Source organism: Anopheles coluzzii, chromosome 2 (genome assembly GCF_943734685.1).
Source record: "Anopheles coluzzii chromosome 2, AcolN3, whole genome shotgun sequence".
NCBI lineage: Eukaryota > Metazoa > Arthropoda > Insecta > Diptera > Culicidae > Anopheles > Anopheles coluzzii.
Genome location: NC_064670.1, coordinates 49,151,222 through 49,177,777, shown reverse-complemented (window position 1 = coordinate 49,177,777; position 26,556 = coordinate 49,151,222). Strand labels below are relative to the sequence as shown.

At 40.9% G+C, this 26,556-nt stretch overlaps 3 protein-coding genes across 12 annotated transcripts in view; 1 reads left to right on the top strand and 2 right to left on the bottom strand.

Annotated features, from left to right (window-relative positions):
* The window catches only part of LOC120948436 (cGMP-specific 3',5'-cyclic phosphodiesterase), a 60,404-nt gene extending 36,780 nt beyond the window's left edge, over positions 1 to 23,624 (bottom strand). The window contains exons 1-2 of one of the 8 annotated variants that reach the window (XM_040364744.2): positions 23,441 to 23,624; positions 19,751 to 20,021 (exon numbers count right to left, since the gene is read on the bottom strand). The gene's annotated coding sequence lies outside the window, so the exon portion shown is untranslated. Of the gene's footprint in view, positions 1 to 19,750; positions 20,022 to 20,190; positions 21,165 to 22,525; positions 23,411 to 23,440 lie in introns of those variants that run through there. The other 7 variants (XM_049607881.1, XM_049607882.1, XM_049607878.1 and 4 more) reach the window with 7 other exon arrangements.
* On the top strand, positions 439 to 2,645 carry LOC120960870 (uncharacterized). Of its 2 annotated transcripts, XM_049607885.1 has the most exons (3): positions 439 to 1,011; positions 1,076 to 1,147; positions 1,218 to 2,645. In XM_049607885.1, the coding sequence occupies exon 3, from the start codon at positions 1,237 to 1,239 to the stop codon at positions 2,269 to 2,271; it is 1,035 nt and encodes a 344-aa protein (XP_049463842.1). In that variant the 5' UTR covers positions 439 to 1,011; positions 1,076 to 1,147; positions 1,218 to 1,236; the 3' UTR covers positions 2,272 to 2,645. The 2 variants fall into 2 exon arrangements, with proteins under 2 accessions (XP_049463842.1, XP_049463841.1); XM_049607884.1 differs by having other exon boundaries at positions 439 to 1,147.
* Positions 3,573 to 5,769, bottom strand: LOC125906914 (uncharacterized). Of its 2 annotated transcripts, XM_049607887.1 has the most exons (3): positions 5,207 to 5,769; positions 5,071 to 5,142; positions 3,573 to 5,000 (listed from the first exon to the last, which is right to left on the bottom strand). In XM_049607887.1, the coding sequence occupies exon 3, from the start codon at positions 4,979 to 4,981 to the stop codon at positions 3,947 to 3,949; it is 1,035 nt and encodes a 344-aa protein (XP_049463844.1). In that variant the 5' UTR covers positions 4,982 to 5,000; positions 5,071 to 5,142; positions 5,207 to 5,769; the 3' UTR covers positions 3,573 to 3,946. The 2 variants fall into 2 exon arrangements, with proteins under 2 accessions (XP_049463844.1, XP_049463843.1); XM_049607886.1 differs by having other exon boundaries at positions 5,071 to 5,769.
* Positions 23,625 to 26,556: the final 2,932 nt, after the last annotated feature.

Sequence of the window (26,556 nt, the reverse complement as noted above, 5' to 3'; positions counted from 1 at the left end):
TAGCATCGATCTTGAGCTCAGCAAAAGAAGAAGAAAAAAAAGTACAGCAACAAAGAGTAGAGAAAAGCTAACGCAAAAGCAGAAGGAAAATCAAAAACTTTGCCCTACTATGTGGGACAGTGGTTCCAGTGGTGGTTTTTTCCCCCATTTTCTTTTGCCTTCTTTTATTGGAAAATTTCTGCGAAGCAGTGTAAGCATGATTGCACTCCTACCGCCACGATCTCTCGCTGCAAAATGGTTTTATACTTTCTTGCCAGGAAACTTCTTATCCTACAACCCATACCCACACACTCACGAATGTTCTAACACTCACGCGCACATACACATATGCTCATTTTACAAATAAGCTTGTATCGAACGGCGAAAACTGTCGAAACGAAGGCACCATCACCAAGGACGCGAAACGTCAAGAAGCGTCGGATCCTAGACACCGGGGCAAGCGCTATACAGGGTTTTCCAGTGGTTCTGATAACTTTGAGATGCTTAACGGACTCTATCGCACGGGAAGTGATACTTTTGGCGCGTTAGCGATAAATCTGTAACTTTACTGAACTCTATGTGACGGGAAGTAGATTCTTTGGCACCTTTTTTGGACAAGTCATTTGGGTGCCGTTTGCCAGCTGGGTTTTCGTATACATGAGGTGGTTGAAGTATTGCTATTTTCAATAATACACATCAATATAAAATTTGCACTATATATGGCTATACACATTTATTAAAATTATGATCAAAGCATGATATGTTTTGTAAATTATCGAGTGATGTTATTTTACTTCAATTTATGTTGCTTTGTTATGGAAGAGTAATAACATTCAAGTCAACTAGCGTTTATAAACATTCGCGAGTGAAATCATCTGCTGTCAATTCGAATGGGTGGGAAACAACTACAACAACAATTTTCCACAACCAAACGCATTCCGAAAATATCGCTTCAAAAAAGGTTTCATGCTGTCGTGGCTGTGCTGTGCACCAAAACATAATAGTGCTAATTCGTGAATCTTATTGCACACAGTATGTATTTAAGCCCATAACACTTGAAGTAGTTGTAATTATTTACGTGTTCCGAATGTTACAGGTGTTTCAATATAACCGAAATCATTGGATGCTGTTTGTGAAGATCGATTGTGTCATCATTTTACAAGCAAAAGTAAGTCATTGCATATCCAATGCCTAAGAGCGCTTTGTCCTCTAATGACTTTCTTATATATACTATACAGCTCAAATATTATAACAGACATGGAGCCCAATACAAGTGCAGCTACACGACGTGTTGTAAAAACCACATCCGATAGCGACAGGAAGCGGGTCATAACGGCGTATGAAAATGGCTCAGCTCCATCAGCAATAAGCCAAATGCTTAATATAAAGAGACCAACGGTGTATGGAATCATAAATAAATACAATGCAACTTGGCAAATCGCTGCAGCTAAGCGTGGTGGCACCTGTAAAAAAAAGTTGTCGCAGGATGCGGTAGAAAGCATTCGAGCCTGGATCGACGAAGATTGTGCGATCACGCTGAAGTCACTGGCACAGAAAGTATTTGAACGACACGGTGTACACGTTAGCATCTCAACTATAGCCAGGGAAGTAAAGGGCTTCAACTACTCCTTTAAAATGCTGCAAAAAATACCTGAAAGGCGCAACACAACTGCTACGATCGAGGAACGTACCACATACGCCAGAAACTTCTACCAAATAACAAGGGCATTTCCTGTAAGCGGATTAATATATTTGGACGAAGTGGGATTCAACGTGAGCATGCGGACAAGCAAGGGCAGATCTCAGAAAGGAACGCCAGCAGTAACCGTGGTTCCTCAAATTAGAACTAGAAATATATCGATAGTATGTGCAATGAATTCGAATGGGATCGTACATTACGTCACCCACAACCAACCTGTAAACAGAGAGCTATTTACCAATTTTATTTATGAGCTTAAAGATATATTGCGATCCAAAAACATTAATAGAAGCTATTTAATAATGGACAACGTTGCTTTCCACAAGAGCCAGTCCGTGCAGGAAGCTATAGGAACCGTTATAGACAAACCTCTCTATCTACCCCCATATTCTCCCTTTTTAAACCCCATAGAGAATATGTTTAGCAAGTGGAAGAATTATGTAAAAAGATCTAACTGCACTAATCACGACCAACTAATGGAAGCTATATGCAACGGAGCAAATTATGTTACCGCAGAAGATTGCGAAGGGTTTATAAACAACATGTGGAACTACATGTCACGCTGTTTAAGCGGTGAAGAAATATTAGATTAGATGTATCTTTATTCTTTGATAGCTCCTTTGATAGAATTCAATAGTTTTATTCAATAGTTTAGATAGATGAGATTAATTAGTAGTAGTTAAGTCGATTAACACTTCAATGGAAAACCGTACTCCAAGAATTTTTCCTCAAAATGTGCTGTGCAGTTTCCTCAACAGTTATTACGTTTTTTTTTTTCATTAGTTAAGTTCTTCATCTTTAGATGGAAAAACGATACTCAAAGAGTTCCTTGAAAACGTGCTGTGCAGTTTTCTCATCATTAATTACTTTTTTTAGTCAGTAGTAAATATCTTGATTGTTAGATGGAAAACAATACTCAAAGAGTTCCTTGAATAAAATACAATGCAATTTTCGAACGTTTCTTAAATCAGTTTGTTTTAGTTCTGAAAGAAAAACTAAGCTGTTTGCTTTCTTAAACCAGCTTTTATTTACGGCAAAACCCTGCCAGTATATGCCATCGTCAAGAGGCCCGGATCGCCATACAACACATCATGCTCCCGATTCATTCTTCTACTCAACACTTTCTGTTCAAACATACCGCTAAAGATGACCCTAAGTAGCACTCGTGTCCGTAGTAGTGATGGGAGAATTCTATAAAAGCCTGGTTCAATTCCGAATGACTTCGCCAGAGACGAAAGCGCCTTAGAAAAGTTGGTGCAAAACTCCAGACTATGAATCAACCGAAGCCGCTTTTTCGGGATTAGCAAGACGAAAATCATGACGATATCGAATACTAAGACAGCGTGCCGTACAAGTGGATTTGCCTATTTTCTTCGGTCGAACTACGTTTTATGATATTCTTCAGTATAATTTTTTATTATTCTTTATTATATTTTTTAACACATTCAACTTTCGCGCACAAGCTGGTGCTGTCTTTACTCCGAATGGCTCTGACGATTTAAAAGCACTTCAAAGCACGCTGTCTTAGTATTCGATATCGTCATGATTTTCGTCTTGCTAATCCCGAAAAAGCGGCTTCGGTTGATTCATAGTCTGGAGTTTTGCACCAACTTTTCTAAGGCGCTTTCGTCTCTGGCGAAGTCATTCGGAATTGAACCAGGCTTTTATAGAATTCTCCCATCACTACTACGGACACGAGTGCTACTTAGGGTCATCTTTAGCGGTATGTTTGAACAGAAAGTGTTGAGTAGAAGAATGAATCGGGAGCATGATGTGTTGTATGGCGATCCGGGCCTCTTGACGATGGCATATACTGGCAGGGTTTTGCCGTAAATAAAAGCTGGTTTAAGAAAGCAAACAGCTTAGTTTTTCTTTCAGAACTAAAACAAACTGATTTAAGAAACGTTCGAAAATTGCATTGTATTTTATTCAAGGAACTCTTTGAGTATTGTTTTCCATCTAACAATCAAGATATTTACTACTGACTAAAAAAAGTAATTAATGATGAGAAAACTGCACAGCACGTTTTCAAGGAACTCTTTGAGTATCGTTTTTCCATCTAAAGATGAAGAACTTAACTAATGAAAAAAAAAAACGTAATAACTGTTGAGGAAACTGCACAGCACATTTTGAGGAAAAATTCTTGGAGTACGGTTTTCCATTGAAGTGTTAATCGACTTAACTACTACTAATTAATCTCATCTATCTAAACTATTGAATAAAACTATTGAATTCTATCAAAGGAGCTATCAAAGAATAAAGATACATCTAATCTAATATTTCTTCACCGCTTAAACAGCGTGACATGTAGTTCCACATGTTGTTTATAAACCCTTCGCAATCTTCTGCGGTAACATAATTTGCTCCGTTGCATATAGCTTCCATTAGTTGGTCGTGATTAGTGCAGTTAGATCTTTTTACATAATTCTTCCACTTGCTAAACATATTCTCTATGGGGTTTAAAAAGGGAGAATATGGGGGTAGATAGAGAGGTTTGTCTATAACGGTTCCTATAGCTTCCTGCACGGACTGGCTCTTGTGGAAAGCAACGTTGTCCATTATTAAATAGCTTCTATTAATGTTTTTGGATCGCAATATATCTTTAAGCTCATAAATAAAATTGGTAAATAGCTCTCTGTTTACAGGTTGGTTGTGGGTGACGTAATGTACGATCCCATTCGAATTCATTGCACATACTATCGATATATTTCTAGTTCTAATTTGAGGAACCACGGTTACTGCTGGCGTTCCTTTCTGAGATCTGCCCTTGCTTGTCCGCATGCTCACGTTGAATCCCACTTCGTCCAAATATATTAATCCGCTTACAGGAAATGCCCTTGTTATTTGGTAGAAGTTTCTGGCGTATGTGGTACGTTCCTCGATCGTAGCAGTTGTGTTGCGCCTTTCAGGTATTTTTTGCAGCATTTTAAAGGAGTAGTTGAAGCCCTTTACTTCCCTGGCTATAGTTGAGATGCTAACGTGTACACCGTGTCGTTCAAATACTTTCTGTGCCAGTGACTTCAGCGTGATCGCACAATCTTCGTCGATCCAGGCTCGAATGCTTTCTACCGCATCCTGCGACAACTTTTTTTTACATGTGCCACCACGCTTAGCTGCAGCGATTTGCCAAGTTGCATTGTATTTATTTATGATTCCATACACCGTTGGTCTCTTTATATTAAGCATTTGGCTTATTGCTGATGGAGCTGAGCCATTTTCATACGCCGTTATGACCCGCTTCCTGTCGCTATCGGATGTGGTTTTTACAACACGTCGTGTAGCTGCACTTGTATTGGGCTCCATGTCTGTTATAATATTTGAGCTGTATAGTATATATAAGAAAGTCATTAGAGGACAAAGCGCTCTTAGGCATTGGATATGCAATGACTTACTTTTGCTTGTAAAATGATGACACAATCGATCTTCACAAACAGCATCCAATGATTTCGGTTATATTGAAACACCTGTAACATTCGGAACACGTAAATAATTACAACTACTTCAAGTGTTATGGGCTTAAATACATACTGTGTGCAATAAGATTCACGAATTAGCACTATTATGTTTTGGTGCACAGCACAGCCACGACAGCATGAAACCTTTTTTGAAGCGATATTTTCGGAATGCGTTTGGTTGTGGAAAATTGTTGTTGTAGTTGTTTCCCACCCATTCGAATTGACAGCAGATGATTTCACTCGCGAATGTTTATAAACGCTAGTTGACTTGAATGTTATTACTCTTCCATAACAAAGCAACATAAATTGAAGTAAAATAACATCACTCGATAATTTACAAAACATATCATGCTTTGATCATAATTTTAATAAATGTGTATAGCCATATATAGTGCAAATTTTATATTGATGTGTATTATTGAAAATAGCAATACTTCAACCACCTCATGTATACGAAAACCCAGCTGGCAAACGGCACCCAAATGACTTGTCCAAAAAAGGTGCCAAAGAATCTACTTCCCGTCACATAGAGTTCAGTAAAGTTACAGATTTATCGCTAACGCGCCAAAAGTATCACTTCCCGTGCGATAGAGTCCGTTAAGCATCTCAAAGTTATCAGAACCACTGGAAAACCCTGTAAATAGCACGGAAAAGCACACTGGAACGAGCTGTCACCTTTTTTCCTGCTAGTGGTCTTGCTGTCTTAAAAGCATCCAGCAGGAAGGAAGCTAACCGTCGTTTGTCGCTGGGAGCGGTCCACAAAATTTAAGCAGGAAGTTTGGAAGTGATTGACGGCAGGCGCAACCGGTACTGGGAAGTTTGCTAAAAATAGCATTTCTGGGTAAACTGGAACCAAGAATAAAATAAAAACTTATCTCCACCATGGACCAGATCACTTCAATTCGAGAACACATTCAATGTGGCCATCGAAATTTGCTTACGGTAAGCACTTCACTCTCAAATGATACTCTGTTCTTGACCAACGCAATTGAAACAAGTTTAATTAAAAAGACTCTTACAACTGTTAGCAAATACCACCAGCAAAAGAGGCGAATGAGTCCCACAGAGTACAAAACCGCTATAATAATACAACAACACCTAGCAGAAGTGCTTACGGCGAAGCGACAGCAACCTCAAACCATCAAAAAATGGTCACTATTATTTGTTCACTATTTAGAAACAGTACGCCACTGGTACGGAGCGCTACACACCTGAGCGAAGTGGTGCTCACGAAAGCTGACCGTAACAAAACATCCCCGCAGGCTGCATAAGCTGTACGACGAGAGCAGCAACCACTTCCCCGCCCTGTAGCATACGAACAATAGCACAATCCCGGCGCCCTGCAGTGATAAGGAGGAAGCTCTGCACAAAACGCTTCACATTCTACGTGTCGCACATAGCCAGACCACAAGTGCTGCAACTGCTGCCCTCTTGAGCGGGCCTAGAGACTTGCGTTCTTCGATGTAAGCTATCCCGTACGCCCCCATTTCGACACAGTTAGTGCCCGAGGCAGTGAGCACATTAGCGCCAGCATTATACCGCAAACCGGGCGATGATGGATGTTTGCAACGTTTCCGGTGGCAACAGATAAATAGCTCTGTAAAATACAATACTTCTTACAGGGCAACATGCAGCCCTGTGTAGCCCCTCGACAACCAGTCGAAGTTGCAAAAAAGTTGCAACTTCTGTGTAAGCTGTTCCGTGGCTACAATGGGATAGTGCCTCAAGATGAGTCTCGAGGGAGTTTTGGGTTTTGGAGTTCAAGAGCACGGCGCACTAGGGTTTTTAGGATAAGCTTTGTGTTACGATCAGAGCACAATGTTAGTTAGTTATTTTGTAAAAATGTAGACTTTAAACTGAAGCTCAATAGAAATGAAATTATTTACAGCAACGTGGCTAAGTTATCTAAATTATTCCATAGTAAAATATGACCCGCAGAGCTTTTCCCTGTTCGTGCATTATTTTTAGACAAGAGGAGAGGAACTTTTCAAGAAACTTTTTCCTAACTCTTTAAAAGAGAAATGCGGGCAACAAATTAAGAAATGTAAGGCGATCCGACGCTGAACACACTCTGCGACCTGTGCACTTTTATACTTTGGCCTTCCACTGTCGCCCAAACACCACTACCAGGTAATATGTATTAATGAGCTCTTTATTGCTGCTCCACAGCTTTGCTTCTCCAAACCAACCATCATTATCAACGTGTCATCATCATCATCAGCGTGGGATGGTATTATGTGTGTTGAAGTAAGCGACCAAGCAAGGACACAGCACGTCTTATCGGATCCTGCACCTAGCAGCCACCTGGTGGAGACGGCTTAAGGTGCAATTTATAGTTTCGCACTCAGAGGAAGATTTATTTTACGCTGGGCGAAACTGCTTCACAAAAAGCAATGGTGCGCACTTTTGGAAGTAGTGATAGATCATACGAATGTGGCAGCGGGAGGTTTTTATGCTGATAACAGGTTCTGGACGATAATGGGGATGTGGGAAATGAAAATTAGGGAAGCCTTTAACTTTTTTTGCATGTAGAGAAAAGCTTGTAAAAATGTCTCGGTTAACGTTGAAATACAGTAAAACCCCTCATAGTGAGTGTTCTTTATAGTAAGTTTTTCACGTAGCGAGCATTCCAAATGCTCAACAACAATTAAAATCTCGCATAACGAGGATTATCATGTTTGCGTTTCTGACATATTGTTTGCTGCCGATGCCTAATCAAGTTCACAATTGTTATCATTGTGACATTTCGTATGACTACAAGTGCTTTTAAGATTTGATGTCTAAGAATTTATCGAATTTAAATTTCAATAATGAAGAAAAGGCCTAGTTGGAAATGTCTAACAGGAGATCCACACACTCTTCTTAGAGACAAAACGATAAAATACGGTTTATCATTGTTATTTTCCAAGACTAAACCTTTGGCTATACACGCAAGTCAAGTGTACTAAACAATTGAAATTGTCAATTTCGGGAGATATTGCATAAAATACTAATAACATCTACAAACGGATCAAGAAAACGGATCAATAATAATGACAAAAGAATAGTGAACTACAAATATCTTGGCATAGTAGTATTATAAACATTTTTAAGTTGTTATTATGCATATATGCTATTTATACCTTTATGCCTGCAAATTACAATGAAAAGAGCCTCCATAATAACGAGGTTTTTGCATAACGACTGTCTCAAACGAATTAAAACCACTTTTGAACGAATTGATACAAATAAATTATGCCCTAAAAACTGAAATATTATAAGCACTTTCTAGTGAGATACATCTTATTTTGATCTACATTGAACCGTTATGCATCTAGAGCGGTGGTACAGTTGTCAACTGGTACGACTAAATAACATGCCCGCCATGGGTTCAAAACTAGAATAACTAGAATTAAGTCGAAAGCCGGCTTGTCCGCGTAGGACGTTACGCCAAATAGAAGAAGAAGAAGCATCTACATAACAATCCTTACTAAAAGTTTCAACCAGCAATGATAGATAACAACATTGTTTCTTCATGGCAAAACCGACAATAACATTAAATATTAAAACTATTAGGTGTGAAAGGACCGATCCCGTTCTCGAATGTATCTAGCACCCCATGTTCATGAGGATAGCTAAAGACGGATGTTCCTGGTATAGCGAAACTAACAAGTCCTACATAAACAAGTACATATTAAAGTGACTAGCACGCCTATCACCACCGAAACTAAGAAGAAGAGTGTGCTGAAGAGCTCAAAGAGCACTCATATCATAGCCTCCAACACACACCGTCTCTCCTCACTTCATAACATCTTTTCATATTATCCTAGTGTTTTTGCACCAAGCATGAGTGTTTACCCCCACTGAGAGAATTAATTTGCAAGCATCATATATAAAGTTTATTGCATCCTGTTTCCATCCCACCGGATGTTGCTTTATTATGCCTCAGGCAGGGTAGCAACAGCGTACCATTTCAGCTAAATTTTACCGCTGTCACAAAAGTGACCTTGCTGGACTAACTAAACAACCAGCACACGCGCACACGTGGAGAAAGACCGAATGAATGCGCTGTCGCACGCAAGAAGCCATCGATAGGCCATTCGTCCGTATCGATGGAGAAAAACACGTCTCTCGTCTCTCGTCAGCGTTGTGTTCGCGTTCGCGGTTTGTAATAATCTGGATAGCGGTGGTGCCCGGGCGGGAGGCGTTCTAATATATGCTATAAACCCGTGCCAAAACTGCTTACCCTGACATGTTCGAGAGTGGATGGTAAAAATAGATTTTTTGGTACGGTGGCCTCGCAAATATGCAAAACAAAAGTGGCTATGGACTCAAATAAGTGCTGATCCTGTGTTGCTAACGGTTGCTGACAAAGTTGCTCTTTCTGACTGCGTTCGTAGATTTGATACTTTCCCGTGCTAGTAGCTGTTGGTACAATAATATTGTAATGGGTTAATCGATCCAGCAAACGGATAACGGGTTTGTTTGGGTGACATTTACAACTCATAAATAGCCTTAGCTTCTAATTCAAAAGACTGAGGTATGGCGTGATTAAAGCAAAGAATCATACAGACTTTGCATACTCCATGTAAAAAAGTAAACCATCTCATGACAAATATTTACAAATCGAATTTTTAGAACGAAACCATTTCGATTTCACGACCAAATCCAATCAAGTATACGCATTACATCAAACTAAAAGCACTAAGCAATAGATCATGAATTTACTCTCATTACAAATTCCCATGTCCATCCCAAACGTTTCCTTCTCAATATCCAGCCAGCCCAGATCGATAAAGAATTTTCAATAACAACATTCCGCTATTTCAAATCCATAGTGCCTGGAGCTATTGTGCGAACGGGATATGTGAAACCACGCCACAAACACAGAATTGCTAGCACATTTCGTGCTAAACTGTCTTTTAGCTCCACTTGTATTTATAACACCCGCTATGGATTGCGTTGGTTCCGTGCACATTTGAAGAAATAACAATCCAACCCTATATATTATAAGTATTGATCAATCGTATCCACTCTAGCTTTTTGTATGTTATGAGCATTGCGGTAAAAAAACAACCATTTAAAGAAACTTCATTGTTAAGCTGTATGTGGTTTTTAGCTTCAATAACACTATAACCAGCCTAAACCTTTTTAATTTTTACCAGATTCAATAATAAAATGGTTGATTAATGACAATAATAGTAAGTATAACAGAAAAGTACAAAAGTATAAATGCTTCATAAATGAAATTATATAAAAAATATACTCCTATCTAGTCAACACCATGAATGCAATTGGCATTAATACATTCAGCATATTCAAAAAAATATGACATAGCAGCGATAAACGTAATATTAACTATTCAATTATTTTATTCAAGGACATGGTGTTTACAGAAAACATGTTCTTTCTAAAGACCCTTATTTTGAAACCCCTGTAGAGATGGAGATGTAGATAGAGCGAATTCATAATTCACCAAGCAAAGTTTTTGTTTTGACAACCTATCCATACCTGAGTACAGTCATCCACTGAGTCACCCAGTTGAGGGATGCATCGTACATCATCATAGCTTATGATCTACAGACGACCTGTCAAGGTGGACACTCAACAGCCCTGAACACGATGGCACTTTGCATACACTAGCGATTGTCCAATAATATGAAATGTTTTTTTTTATAGCAGTATATCTTCTGTATAAAACATAAGGGGAGCTTAAGTTTGCCATCATCCTTAGGTTGTAGTACTGAGCATCAGGACTTAGGAAATTTCATGCGTGATTACTATCAAAACATTCAATTTTTCACATTGCTTATTTTATATCGATTTTCTTTAAGCTGGAAGATTTTTTTTTCTAACATTAGATGTCCTCTAACAATATTTACAATACGAACTACAACAATCGTGAGAGAATTAACAACATTCTGAAATATTCTTGATCACAGTTAAATACGAATACTTGATATCTTTTTACTTTTTACTTTACCTATATGAATTATACAATTTTCTTTAAGAAACATGGTTTACATAACATACCAAACATCATTAGAAAGCTGTGGCTGGCCTTATATAATGTTCTTTTACAAGAAACTCAATGTACAAGTTCACAACTCTTTTATTTCTTCATTCAATTATATTTCCAAATTCCTAAATGAAAGATGGATAATTTTTTTTCCATGATTAAAAACATCTTCCCCGTCAGCCATTTGCGCCAAATGTCCGTTGCATGTCATCGCCTCCATCCAACAGATTCTATGTCGAGACTTGAAGATGGCTTTATCTCTCTTTGTCTCTTTCTCTCCCTCTTTCCCTTTTTGAGCTATTTATCCACAAACATATAGCAACCGAGGTCAGGGCTAGCTCGGTGAACGAAAAAAACCTAAACCAACCATCAACCATCTCTCCGTTAAAGATAGTTCCGTTCCTCCACACCAAACCGTACTTCACCAATTTCGTGAGCCAGCTTCAGGTCGTAGCTCCATGACCAGCCGCCATCCGTCCGTTCGCCAGAGGAACGAAAATAAACATATCAAGTGTCACCGGCAACGGTAACTCTCTGCCCTTTTTCCCGGTTCCACTGCGGGGAAAATCCGAACACACAGGACGATAAGGAATGTTTGCATTCAGCCACATTCATTCTAGCTGTAGCTACTCTGCGAGCCAATCTCGAGCCTTGGCAAGACGTGTGGGCGCGAGGGTTCGACTCGTTGGAGCGGTTCGATTTCTGTACGCGGTGAGTGATGCCGCCCTTTGGCCCTTCTTGGCAGAAACTCCACACCAGTGTTGAGTATCGGATGATTGAAACCAGTCAATTATGGACCGGTTATCCAGATTTGGAGCGGTACAGGTATCCCTGCTTCGCCGGGATTGAGGAACGACCTCGACCGCCACAAACGAACAGCTCAATCGATACCACGCCATAAACGTGCGCATATTCGTTACTTGTTACTGGACACAAATGTGATTCATTTATCAAATCTCCTTCGAGTCTGGGCAAGGCAGTGAAAGAAGGCAGAAAAAAGCACTGTTAGCGAAGGAAGCAAAAGAATCCTCAAGAATCCGCATTCGAAACCTGAGGCTAATACGGGATTATTTTTCGGGACGACACGACGACCCACCAACGGCAAATGAAACCCAATTCAAATAAACGGAAACCCCTCGAAAAATGGAGCTATCACCAGCAAAGCTGATCATCCGCGACGCAGGAGGGATAATTGGACTAGCTTGCGTTGCGTTTCACAACATTTTCATTTCCTGTTTTTCTGCACACTAAGCTAACGCAATCCACCGTGTTTGGGGTGCTCATTCCCAGCTTTCCATGGATGGCTCGAATGGAAAGGCAAAGTTTATGTTCAACTTTCGCCTTTTCCGCCAGTGACGATGCAGTCGACGGGAACAAGTATTCGTGGGTTCATTCTTAGGCAAAAATAACAAAAAAGCCAAAACGAAAAGCTCCATTAAAAAGAAGATGCGTTTTGGGGAGTGGAGTCCCACTCAGTATCCATGCTTGCACAACGATGTAAGTATGCAAATTGGATCGCTTCCCATTTGCATAACAGAATCATTCATAACTGAAACAAGATGCCGGCGCATCGCCCTCCGGGACACATTTGGCATTCGTTCTGTTCTGTTCGGGGTTTCTCGTATCGGTTTCTGGAATGGGAGAAGTAGAAGTAGAAGGGAAAGACAACAACTAGAGAAAGCGCAAACCCCGCACTCCATTATGACGACTGTCAGACAGTTTGGCATTCCTATTTCCGGGCCCGCTCTCGTTCCCGTTCCAGTTGGCTATGTTGGCTTTCACTCGTGAGGGTAACTTCAATCACTGCAAATTTCATTTCCGCATCCACATCGAAATGCGCCCACACGCGTTCATTCCGGGAAGGATGAAGAATTTACGTTTTGTCACCTTTGCTGGTCACTGCAGGAAGGAGTCGCTCGTATTGCTATCTAAATCAATCATACGCCAGCACCGCTAGAGTTTAGGAATATCTAAACAAGATTCACAAATTTTGTACCGGCGATTTTAGAGAACGGACATCACCTGTCAAACTGTGCGGTTTTCTATACGGTTGATCAATTGCTATAATTGACGTTACGATACGAAATGTGGTGGTACTGATGGTCGGAAAAATTTCCGGTGTGCTGTTACGGTGCGCGTTCGTTTCAGGGAAAAGAGTGTAGGAAAATGTTGCCACAGATTGGTTTGGTCGGTTTTGGAATCTTTGGTTCTTAATCAAGAATCGAGATCGAAACAAAATTATTGAAGCGAAAGGTTTGTGGAATTTGATTGGAAAGTTTAGTGGCAAAATCGGTGTGGATTTGAATTAACAATTAAGGTTCTCAGGAAAGGGAACCTATGGAATCCTAGATTTTGTTACGTTTTATATAAATTCCTAAAAATGTTAATAATTTTCGAGTCAATTTTATAAAAAAAATTTGTTTTGATTATAAAACAACTATACAAATCTCAATGTTATTCTAAAATGTATGAAAAACATCTTTCTTTTTTTCAAATTATCTATGTTATCTTCAGCAATAATTTTCAGATCTTCACGAAAACAAATAGAAATGAAAAGATGAATATACATTTCTAATTGCTTTTTAAAACATGTCCATTAAAATAAGTTACATTACATCACACAATAAATACTACTGCCTACATAATTTAAACTCGGAGTACAATTCTTTATATTTGAATACAAACAATGGTCGCCGAATGTAGTATAAAATATTTAAAGACAATTATATTTATTGAAGAAGTTTAAATATTTTCTTCCTTAAATTTAGATCACATTGTCTTCAACGTTTTCATGATTTCTTATTTGATTGGTGTAGCTTTACCATAACTATGAACTATGAAACATTCTACAGTGGAACCCCTCATAACGAGTTTAATCCGTTCCAATGGCTCACTCGTTATGCAAAAAATTCGTTATACGGGAGGCTCTTTTTCATACAATTTATATGAAAAGTGAAATAATTGGTACCAAGTCATGAAATGTGGAGGTATATAGGGATTACATGCATCACAATCATACGGCACACCTCCAAATGGCAACAGTAATGCATTGATCAACTCCTAGTATCGAAATTCTCGCCTTCATGAGCAAGTAGATCGAGAATGCATAAAAAACACACTCATCAATACACCTCACACTTGTGCTTCTTGGGGAGGTACACTACACACAAAAATCCACGTCCTGCTCACTTTCACGACCGAAGCCGAAGAGAGCCTCCAATATTGTCAAATAAGAAGGAAAAAAATGGTGCAATTAAACTGAAGACACTATCTGACTTACTCCATCGATAAGCGCAGCAAAACTCTGAGCTCCCCTTTCTGATCTGAAAAGAGGTATCTGGACGTGTAGCGAAGACGCCGCACGACCCACCCCGGCTTTTTCGCTTTTTGTATGACCTCGTGAGTTTTGGATTGGCAGTGTGTGTTAATGTGTCACCTACTTTATACTTTTCATTCACACTTATACCTGCTTCTTTTGAAAACAGCTCGATAATTAACAATTCTTAGTATTGAAACACTCGGAATGATCATAATTTCTTATCGGGAACAAAAATGAAATTACTACTAAAAATGAAATGACTCGTTATGCGAGATTTTACTCGTTAAGAGGGGTACTCGAGGAGCATTTATATTTGCTTGTTATGCAAAAAAAAATCGTTATTAGGGGTACTCGTTATGAGGGATTCCACTGTAGTAGCTTAGCAAAGTATTACTCTTATCAATAAAAAATTCCTAGTTATTTAATCGAAAATACACAGTTGAAAATATTTTTTTGGCTGCTGCTCACGTTCAATATCATAGCAGAAATCAAAACATTGGTTTATTTGCGGGGTTACAAATTAGGTATACACCAATATAAACATGAACTTAAACGCCGGTAAAATTGAATTAAAAAAACATGATAAAAACATTAACCCTATTGTCAAATTCCTGTATACTTCAAGAGCTTATTAAAATTTGCAGAGAACCACATTTAAAGTTATTAATCTCAATTATTCTGGAATAAATCTTATATGGTTAGCTATTCATTAGCAAAGTTATTCAATATTTTTGGTTGGATATTCAAATCTCAAAATTATTCGATAAATAATACAATATAATTGAAGAGTTTACAGGGGTCGTAAGTATGTCCTGAACGATGATGGCTATACCTTTTACGTATATGTTCTGTATCTATATTATATGTCCTGATCTATGTATCCTGGTGGTGGCTACATATAGCTTATATACATGTATCTCATATGTCCACCCACTCAAAAGATATATTTCTCGAAGAACAACGATATAACTACAATGCAATCAGTGACAAGATTGCTACATCACTTTTTGCGTCATACTTATATAAAGCCTGGAAACTCAATGCCAAAAACTGTCTAGCTATTCAAGAGTCACACATTTTCTATATATTATATACCTAATGTCATAAAAAAAGACTATGGCTGGTATTATTGAATCCGTTCGTAGCGGCGGCGTACGTCCCGACACTCATTTTCCTAACGTACTAGATGGTTGCTACAGTTATTCACCGCGGCGTTGTAGGACAGGGCTCAAGAAATGTGTTGCCATCTCTAGAATTTCATGTGAGCGCCGTACGTTCCCGCGACGAACGGATTCAATAATACCAGCCTATAAGCTCTTCAAAAAACGCCGAAAGCTTGAACAACTCCAGATGAACTAAAAACACAATGATGGTAATCACGGGTTTCTACTTACTTTTTTCCAAAGCCTAGAACAACGAGCCTTACATTTCCATAATCCCGTTGCATGCGGTATAAAAAAGAAGACCCACCAATAAATCCCATTTCCCCGCAACGGTTTACAAAAGGCCACTACGCTATCGAAAGGCAATCAGTAAAACTTTGGCGCAGACCGAACTAAATCCATCCGCAACACGACGGACTCGAACTTTTCATACCAATCCCGAGCAAACTATCATGTCAGCCACCAGCATCATTGCCAGTCCACATCGGACCACTCATCCCCGAGACAAAACTTTCCATCATGTGTTTCCCGCTGCCCAGTACAACACACAATCCGAGGCGCACTGATTCACCATTTACAAATTTATGACCCTCCCACGAAATCCCATGATAATCCTATGCCGCCGAGTTTGATTGCTCGAGGGCATCAAAACTCCGGTTCTGGTCTGCCTTCTGCTTGCCGGCGGGCATGGATTTGGCAGAGGACAAGCCGCATGGATTAAAATCGATTTCGAGCATTCGGGATGTTTGCAAAAGCCGGCCGCAAGTTCCCGGTCGCGAGATAACACGCTCAATGCTCTGAGCATGGGGGCAAGACTTAATTCTCCTAAAGACTTGCAAGCTAGGCAAGGTAACACATACCCCCTCCACACACACAGACAACTGCCGTGCAACCATAGACTTGCCCCAACTTTGCCTGATAACGAAAAATACAGATTTAATGGGCACACCATTTAGGCGTTAGGCAACCCCGGTGACCAGTGGAGGCGCCCGGTTTGGTCATTCGATTGTCATTAGAAGGCCTAGCAGCGTTGTGCGGAGGGTGGAAATGGAATAAAACTTTGTCAGTTTAACGTACCATCCTCCCGTGCGCCAACAGTGGTCGTCTACAAGTCTACTATTTGGAAGGAAGCAACGTACCGGCAGCAGCATAGCACCGACACGACAACGCAATCATTTGCAAACGTTCGCAGTGCCTCGTTTTCGTTTATTGGTTCGTTTTGTTTGGCCGGTTAATGTGGATGAATGATTTAGTCTTCGGTAAAACGATGATACCCGTGGGTGATAAAATTCGTAAAAAAAATAATAGCGCTTGATGAAGCGATGTTGAAGAACACAGACACGTATACACATACCTATCCGAAGCCTTTTATAATTCGCTTCCCATTTCAGGTAGATCAAACGTTCAATCGTATTTATTACTTCACGATTGTTGTCCCACAACAGTATTATGAAATAATTCGCACAAAACCCCACAACAGAATAAGCTTTTCGTTCAGCCAGCTCCAGCATTACGGTTTTGCCATCCCGCAATTTAATCTTTCGACTTCAATTGGCTTTACTCAACTGTTGATCAAATCCCTCCAAACCGCCGAATCCAAACCGTACAATGGGTGAAGCCGAACAAACAAACAAAAAAAGATCCCTTCCCAACACGCCACGGAAAAATCCATCGCACGAGGCGCACGAGGTTTTGTTTTTGCTCGCCGCCTTTATGTATGCGGTGATGGCCTCTGTCAGTGTAACATCCGTCGCTTAAGACCTTGTAAAGCCATTTGTCGGGCACAGCAACAAAGCAACGACAACAACACATACATAAAGCTCCCCTTACGTTGTTACACCCACCTTGTTTGTTGTGGTGCCATATAGAAGGTGCGTTATAAAAACAACAGCTGCACCAGGTGCCGAAAGTTCTCTACCACACGCACACCCAGGCACGCTTTTCCGTTGCGTTTTTTTCTAAGCTTCTGAAGCCACCTTTTGTGTTTGTTTTGTTATTTTGTTTTTCTCTCTCTCTCTCTCTCTCTCTCTCTCGCTCTCAAACATACCACTAGCAACAAAAGGTAAAGTCAGCCGTCCCTCGATCCCAGAGCGATTAGATGTCTCTATTTTTTTCGTTGTCTTTATGCCCAACCTTTTAGCTCGTCCCGGTACACCTTTCAACCGGGCTGCAATCATTGACTGGTCCACCTGGTGGCGTGTGGTTCGGGAAGCGCCACATGAAGACAGTTGACTGCGTGCGAGAACTAAATCACCACCAACATATCCTATGCCCGTAGCACGGGGGCCGGTTCGTCGTAAAGGACACCGTCATTGTTTGGCCCGGAGAGCCCGTTACAAAGCAAAGGGAGATCCCTTCCCCCGAAACGCCTATACCGTTTGCCGGTGTCAAGAGCACTTGAGTTACCGAACCAGTTACCGAAGCCGTAATGCTAATCTTTATTCTGTCCCAAAAGCACCCTTTAGAGGGACGAAGGCGACGAGGATGGCGGTGGCCACATTGGCCGCACTTAATTTGTACCGTTTGCTGCCGCCCATCTGAGGTGGGAATAGATTTTTGGTTCCCATTTTGCATCGTTGGTAGATTGCTGTTCTAAAACTGCCACCTGGGTGTAATGAAACTGACGTGCTTGGGTGTTGTTGTTATTTTTTTTAAAGAAAATACTATCTCTAAGTCTACGTGCGGATGAACAGGTAAAAGTAATAGAATGATGAAGGTAACACAATAGCATTTTGCTTCTATTAAATTAATGCTTTGCGCATAATTTACGCGAGCGTAAATTAGATTTGAAGCTTTTTGTTTGTTTTTTATATCTTTGCATCTCCCAGAAGAAAGTGCTTGATTAGACTGGAAAGAAGCGATACAAAAAAGCTGGAGGAAATTGAATGGTTTATTAGGTTTATTGAAACTTTGTAGCTAGGTAATTAAAGCGTGTACGGAATGTTTCATGAAAGTTTTATTGTAATATATTTAAGAATGTGTGCTTTATAGCCTAAACCAATTCCATATGAAACATTTTGTTCAATAGTTTACAAGGGATTTTTCAGAAAAACGGGAGCGTTTTAGATTAGCTATCAGTCAACTGTCAAGCAACCTACTTAAAATGTCTACTTATGTCAACTAGTAAGCGTTCAACTATTGAGTACCGACTGTATGTGTTTACTTTATCCACAAAAGTGATTTTGAAACGCCTGCTACAAGACGACCCTTTCAGCCAAAACAACTTAGATTAAAGCTAAACGAGTAAAAATACTTGATTAAGATTATCGTGGGTTCAAGTACTGGCTAGCGGAAAGATTTGGTTCATTTATCGCGTTTTAGAAGCACATGGTAGTACTAACAATTTGCCTTCATCTAGACAGCCACTTCACCTTGTTCGCTTACTTTCATCTCGAAGCACTGTTGCAACCCCGACCGCTGCGTGTAATGAGCAACTGTGAGCGACGAGGAAGTACTTGTAAACCCTGCAGTACTTGTACCTCCATGCGTATGCCATAAAGTACTGGGCGCTTCCATCGCACACTTGCACGTGGTTGTTTGTAGACGAGCATTATCTGTTGTCACGTGTTCCGCTCACACACAATCATTCTCCCCCTTTCCCCCCTCGCGGTCTGAAAGCATTCCGGTCGATATTCGGCGCCAACTGGCGCCAGCCAATTTATAAATACATATTTTTTTATTTAATTATTTTATATTCCTTTGGAAAATTCTGTCAACTGTGCCCATTCCCACCGCAGTCGGAGGCGCACACACACTAAAGCACACGCACAAGGCATCCATTTCATTTCCGCAGCGGCGAACGGGAAGCAGTCAGCAAACAAACAAACTCTGGGCGTCGAAATAAAAGCAAAAGAACCCACTGGCTGGAATGCCAAACTCCCACGCACAATGGAATGTCGCACTGGGGGCAAAAACATGCCACTGTAAATAATCTTTCAAGCGTGAAAATTTATCTTTTGCGCTCTTCGGGCGTCCGTCCATCTCCACGCGCGCGAGGAGTTTTGGGGTAAAAGGGAACGACATTTCTCTTCAACGAGCCCCAGCCGCCTCGCTTCATTCAACCCCTCCCGCCCCAGGCAATCAACTTCAATCTCCGGTGCGCTCATTCTGTCTTGCAACCCCCTGTTTTTCACTTACCGATTTTGGGTGCTTCTTCTTGTTCTTCGAACGCACACAGGATGTGCTTCCGCTTGGTGCTTTCAAGTACACAGAAAATCACTTTCCTTTCAGCCCGGTTAGCTTCGGTTCGCCTTTCGGTTTCATCATGCAGCCACTACAATGACGGCGACAACGACACCACACGCCGCAAGCTAAACCATCACTTTAATTTTCAGCCACATCCAATTTGCAAACGCTTAACCGACCGGGAACTGTATCACAAACACACCAAGTTACAAGTGTACACTATCTGGGAGAGGGATGAAAGGGGATATAAAAAATCTAACTAAAAGTAAAACAAACCAACGCAAATAACATTTAAACACACACGAAACACACGAGATAAAAGTGGTAAAAAACGGAAACACTTCAATCACACCGATTTAAATACATTTTTTTTTTCATTTTGGTTAACCCACCACTTTTCCACCGTAGGTTGGCTCCTTTTTGCTACAGACAAACACCTAAAGCCACACACAACCTAAGCACACGTGCCCCGACGGGCGATCGGTTTGCACACTATGCGCGACACGGCTTTGCCCGGGGATCAATGGATTTCGGCACGGTTGACCTCGTCCTCGGATCGGCGCCTAGACACGCACCCCCCCTCGCACACGCCAGCTGGCTTGCCAGTGGCTTACCAGCCCAAAACCGCCGCGGTATTACCTCGTTCATCCGAGCAAAGGGCCGTCGTTCAGCAAGCGTCTGCCACGGGCTAAATGCTCACATTAAACACACACACACTCACAACTACACACACGGCCACGACGCCACTAGGTAAGGATGGCAGAACGATTGTGCACTGTATAATTCTGCCCACCACTACACAAGTACACCGGAAAAACCTAACAGCGATGGCGAGCAGTGCAAACCACCACCGTTTCGGTCGGAAGCTGTCACGAGTCTAACCTGGCCCGAGCCGTAAGCTCCATGCTAGTGTGTGGATCCAGCCTGTGTGCGCACTTGGTGAGCAACGTGGTGAGATTTTCGCGTGTGGGTTGGCGCCGTTCGCTCTCTAAAGGGCTGGCTTTTCCCGCTTTTCCCTTCCAAGTGCGAGGGCAAAATGGAGAGCAAAGTAGAGCGAGAGTGTTAGAGCATTTGAGGTATTTTTTTATTGGTTGGTGGGTTTGTTTTTGTGCAAGAGTGTATGCGAGCAGTAGAACACAGCTGCTCGGGACTGTTGGCAAGGAAACAAAGGAAAATAAATGCCAAGTTAGGGGAAAATGGTAGCCCACTCGAAGTATGGTAGGGTGATGTTGATGTCCGGTGAGTGGTTTTCTCCGCTGGGATGGATCTCACTGCTGCAGGAACGCATGAGTGGCGCGAGTGCTATGAATACTACCGAGTGACGCTGTAAATACATTGTTGTACACAGTGCGTGAAACTAGACACACAGGAAGGACGCAGGCATTTTATATTAGTAAAAAATAGAGCTCGTTGCTTAGCATGAATTTGAACATTTTGTTTCGTTAGTTGACTGATCCGATTGATGTTGACCGACACGATTTATTATGGTAAAATGACAATTTTTTACATAAAACAAATTATTGCAAAAATATTTTTTCCATGTTTTGCGTTTTATGCGTTCTTATAAGGCCGGTTCCTAACACACCAAAATACCATCGTAACGAAAATTCGACAGTTGAAATATGTATAACGCATTGTAACGCTCTATTGTCGGTCTACCGATACACCCAAAGACATAGCGAAATCCTTACGAAATTGCTGCTAGTTTGCTTTTGCAGTGCAAACGTACAATTTAACACAAATTGATGTAAAGTTTTTCTATTATTCTTACCAAAACTTGTCATAAATAAGCCTTATTTTTTGTTGTACACAATAAAAGCGTTATTTTTCGGATTTCATTTCATTAACGTTACGTTATCATTCAAAGAATTGTCTTCAATAGAGATGCAATGCATGCCAATAATAAAATCACTCTTAGCTCTAGAACACTATTTTAAAACGTAAAACGAGAAGAAAAAACAATGGGAGTGAAAGTACCAAACTTAATAATACGAAAAGACAGTACAATATTCTAAAAAGTCATATAAGTAACAGACTTTCACAAGCCATACTTAATAAAACCCAATGAAACGTCTCCTAATATTGAACAATGAAAACTGTTATTCTGTGCATGGAATTCGTTATGTTTCATTTACTCTGACCCAACAATGAATCAGCTCACAGTGGCCGCAAACGACAGACAGCATACTCATTTCAATCGATCGTTTGATCGTTCCCTTGATCAATCGTGTGCGTCCCATCTGTCACCCGAGTCATTTGTTTAATAGTATCGTTTCGCAGTTCGCTTAACGCCGAACACCGATGCCAATCGCTAATCAGAAAGCCGCAAACTGATGCGCGTCACTTCTTCATTCAATCGTCCAACTCAAACCCCATTGAAATGGGAGCCGCTAGGCGCGCGTGTGTGTGTGTTTGTTTGGCTGATCGAGTTGATTGTTTTGCTGTCACTGTCATGTCGTTGTCGTGGGACTAATCAACCGTTTGGCGGTTGTCTCTCTCAGCCTTTCTTGTGCTCCTTCTCTCTTTCTTTCTCTCTTCGTCTCTCTCTCTCTCTCTTTCTCTCATTCTCTCTGTGCCGCTCATTCTATGGATCCAAACGATTGGCTGACAATTTACGCAATAGAGCACTTTGAATCGCACAAACAACGCCACTATTTATTGGTACACAATTTTGCGATGGCAGCTCTACCACAACCGTTCCAGCTGACGATCGGCACGTTTTCTTACGCTTCTCTAACAATCACGCACACTCGCACTCACGGAAGCCCAGAATCGAGCAATGAAGCCGCGCACTGTAATTCATCAACACCACTAGCACACCACAGCTGCACTTGATCACTGACGCTGACCGATTGGCAATCGACCCGTTTGTCAATATTTACCATGTGCCTGCCCGTGTCCCGCGCGCGCTGTGCGTTGCGTTATCGCAAAGCCACCTTTTAACGCGTGCACTCACGCCGACACGTTCGTCACTCATCCCGGGAGCGTGCTCGGGGGTTTGTGTTGTCTCCACAGTTCCAGCTCAAAGAGAGTGAACAGCTACGGCAGCAGATTACGACTCTCGGTTTGGTGCAGGAAACGGCTAAATGAAACGGCACAGGGAATAGCAACAAAGGGGCGGAAGGTGAAACGCAGACAGAAACACACATACACACACACACAGCTCATCTCAAGCAAATGATGGGAACGCTTCCCAATCGTCACCGCGAGAGGACATCGTCGTAACCGTTTGAGGTTACAGTTTGCTTGAAGTTGCCCTTTTATGTAATTATAGACGAATTTTGACGCAATACACTTCGCGACGTTCTGTCGTAGTTTCTGGCCATCTAGAAAATAGTTGATTGTACGTGTTTTTTACTGGGACAAATTAGAACGTCATTTCAATGCATTTGCCTTTCCACCGAGAATACTCATCCAGCTTGAGTCACACCCGAGTTGATGGTGTCACTCCCGGGTCAAACAAGAGGCGACATAATTATAAGAGCCCCACACACCCCCGTACCTAGACAACAAAACTAACAGTCATCACTGTTTGCATACTAAACGAGCTAAAGTACACTTTTTAAAACTCTGTCTAAGCTAAACTCTTTCTAACGTCTTCTATCGCAACACAAAGCGAAAGGTGAAGGTAGTATTGCTTACTTTCTCACAACCGTACGAGCAGCAAACGCAATCCGGGCGAGACGATTGGACACGTGCCAAGCAGAACACTATCATTTCGGGGAAGATGCGCCCTCAAAGACCCCTCCATCGGAACTGGCGTATCATCATCGCGTGTCGGTGTGTCGGTGGCGTCCGACCGTTTGCGGCAGCAACTCCAAACACGCCTGAGCGCGACAGTCTCGGGGACTCGGTGGCAAACTCTCTCTCCCCAAGCTCAGTCCGTTCCGCTCACAATCATCCCCAACTCGCTAGCAATGTGCTAGTGTGCGTTCGCACATGCTGCCATTGAAATTGGCAATAGGGAGTGTGTGAGTGTAAGCGACGGTGTTACGAGCAGCTTGGAAGATCGTGGGGCAGTTGTTTATGTTATGACTGTCACTGTGCCAAGACACTCACCATTCTACACACGGGCACTCTTTCACGGGAGCGGGGAAACTGGTCACTCATCGTGAGTGTTTCACCTTTATCGCTCATGTCTGGCGGACAGAGGTTTGCAATCGTCAATGATTCTGCCTACTGCGTGTAGCGGTGAAAGCAAGCCATACGACAATTATCCTCACAAGAACTCTAGCGAGTGAACGAGACAGCAACATTGTGCACTAATTACAGGGCACTCACTGACAGACGATGACGATGGTCTGGGTCGTTTCAGAGCTCCGGTACCACGTATGAATGAAGTCAGGTCACACCATGGCACGTGCAACGGCCAATGGAGACGCCTGGTGGTAAAAAGAGCGCGTCCTCTTTTTGTGTGTGAAAGGAAAACGAAAAAATAATAACATCCGGTTTGCTGATGCCCAAGTGCACGCTCTTACGGAACACTAACGATATAAAACACATCGTCAAGTCAGGTGAGTGTGTGCTCGGTTTTTAGCCCTTTTCACCGTTTTGCTGCTTACAAATTTAATTTGTGTTGCGCTTACTAATTCGTTGCCGTACATAATTGTTAATTGGGTTCAATTAATTCCACTCCAGAACCCTTTTTTGCATTTCTTTTTTTGTGTGGTAAATAGAAGAACCCATTCTCTTTTTTAGCATTTTTTTTGCAGATGCCCGACTCTTCTAATTTTCAATAGGAACAGGTTATGTCGTGTTCCTCTGCTTTTACTTTAAAAAAATATGGTATTTTAATTGGATGACAATGTATAAATATGCGTTTTTTGCGTTTCTTCTCTCTTATTCGCTTTCTTTTACTTCTTGATTACTATTCGCCAGTGCCCCGCACTGGCCAGCTCGATTCAAATGTGCAGCAGCATTAATTGGACAACATTGAAACATTGATCGATGGGACGTAATGTTTGATTTACAGACGCTTAATTGATTGCGGGCTTGGACGATAAATTCGGTTGCCGTACCAGCGACCAAAGCCGCCGGACATTACTGGGTAGGGGCATTTTTTGTTTCATGTATCGATTTTGTAGCTGTTTTTTTATTGTTTACAATGTCCACCAAGGGACCAAAGCAGCGTTTTATTAAATGTGCGCTGGAAGCAATTAGCTTGCGTAAGCAAGTCATTAGCTGGGAGCTATTAGACCGTTATCAGGAAATGTGTTTTTTTTCTTTACTGATGCTACTTGTAGATGAAGTGGTGGCTAGTTTTCTCGAGACAATTAAGAACGCTAGGGAAAGTGCTATGAAACAACCTTCTTTTGTTAGTTTTAATGAGGTTTTGCAGTGCAGTTCACTCGGGCCTACGTTTACGGAAAGTAAAAGATCAAATTTTGAACAAGAATTAATTACTTAGCAATGTAATTGATTTTACTTAAAATTGGCTGTTTTCATAATAAGGTAGTCAATCAGTTGGCTTTAATTCGTATTGATATAGCAACACTAAGTGACTGATGGTTCTGAATAGAAAATGTTGTTTTTAAATTGGTTGCAAATTATGATGTTATTAAAATGTTACATATAACACTTCAAGCCCCGTGTGAAGCGTGCACACCAAGAACTGACTACCCAGCTTTAGGTACATCAATAAGTCACTGATAGCCAATCCCATTAGTAGTATCGACAGGTCTTTACAACGGGTATAGTGCCAAGAAATAAGAAATTTGTTAAACTTCTATTTCAATTCAATTAAAATCTCTTCACCAGGTTCCTTTGCAACAAAATTCCTTTGCAAATTTACACAACCAATAATGGGAAAACTAGGTATAATGATGAAAACAATTCGAAGCCCGATATTCAAATGGTTTATTTTGTTAAAGTTTACTTTTGTACAATCTCCACGTTGATAACTTTCTATATTGGTCATTAATAACTTTTTATTGGAGATACGCTGACGGCTTTAAAGTTAACAATTCTTGTTCATGATACATCGACAGTACTGAGGTTTAACTATTTTTTTACTATAATCAAATCATAAAATTCATTAAATTTATTCAATAAATGTATACACTGAATTTATACGCCATTTTTTTACGCTGCATATACATTGCAGGAAATGGTCAGGCTACCAGCAGAATCAATTGCAGGAACGAGACAGGTACTGTATCGGTTTCAGAACCAGAAAAGTTTGCCTATCCCCCTTTTTCACCCAATCATTTTATTGTTTAGAAATGTTCCCAAACTGAATGGGCAATGCCATCAATTATGCTGGTTGAACAAAGTTTGGGAACCAGCAATTTAATTAATCTCCAAATCATGTGAGATCGTTTAAAAAATTTAATAATATAGTAATGGACAAAAATAAGTACGTATTTATTATTAATATATTTTATATACATCGATATAACTTTCCTTGCATTGGACTTCTTAGTACGATTAATTTTGAAAAATTGTAGTATTTAGTATGTTCCAAATGAATCCATGGCATGGGGTGAGGATGTTTTAAATGGCCTCGGATTAGAAATATTGGCAAAAATAATGGAATTAGAACTGCCGACATATCATATCAGCATTCTGAAAACCAATCTTAAGGAATCGGTACAAAAAGCTGGGGTGCAAGAAATTACATTTTCCCACTCACTCACATCCCAAGCTCACCACTTATGAAAACATTGCCTACTTTCGTGTATCACATATCAAACTACTGGAATGGCCACTCCAAAGCCGGAACATGCATCCTATTGAAAATTTGTGGTCTATTCTGGACC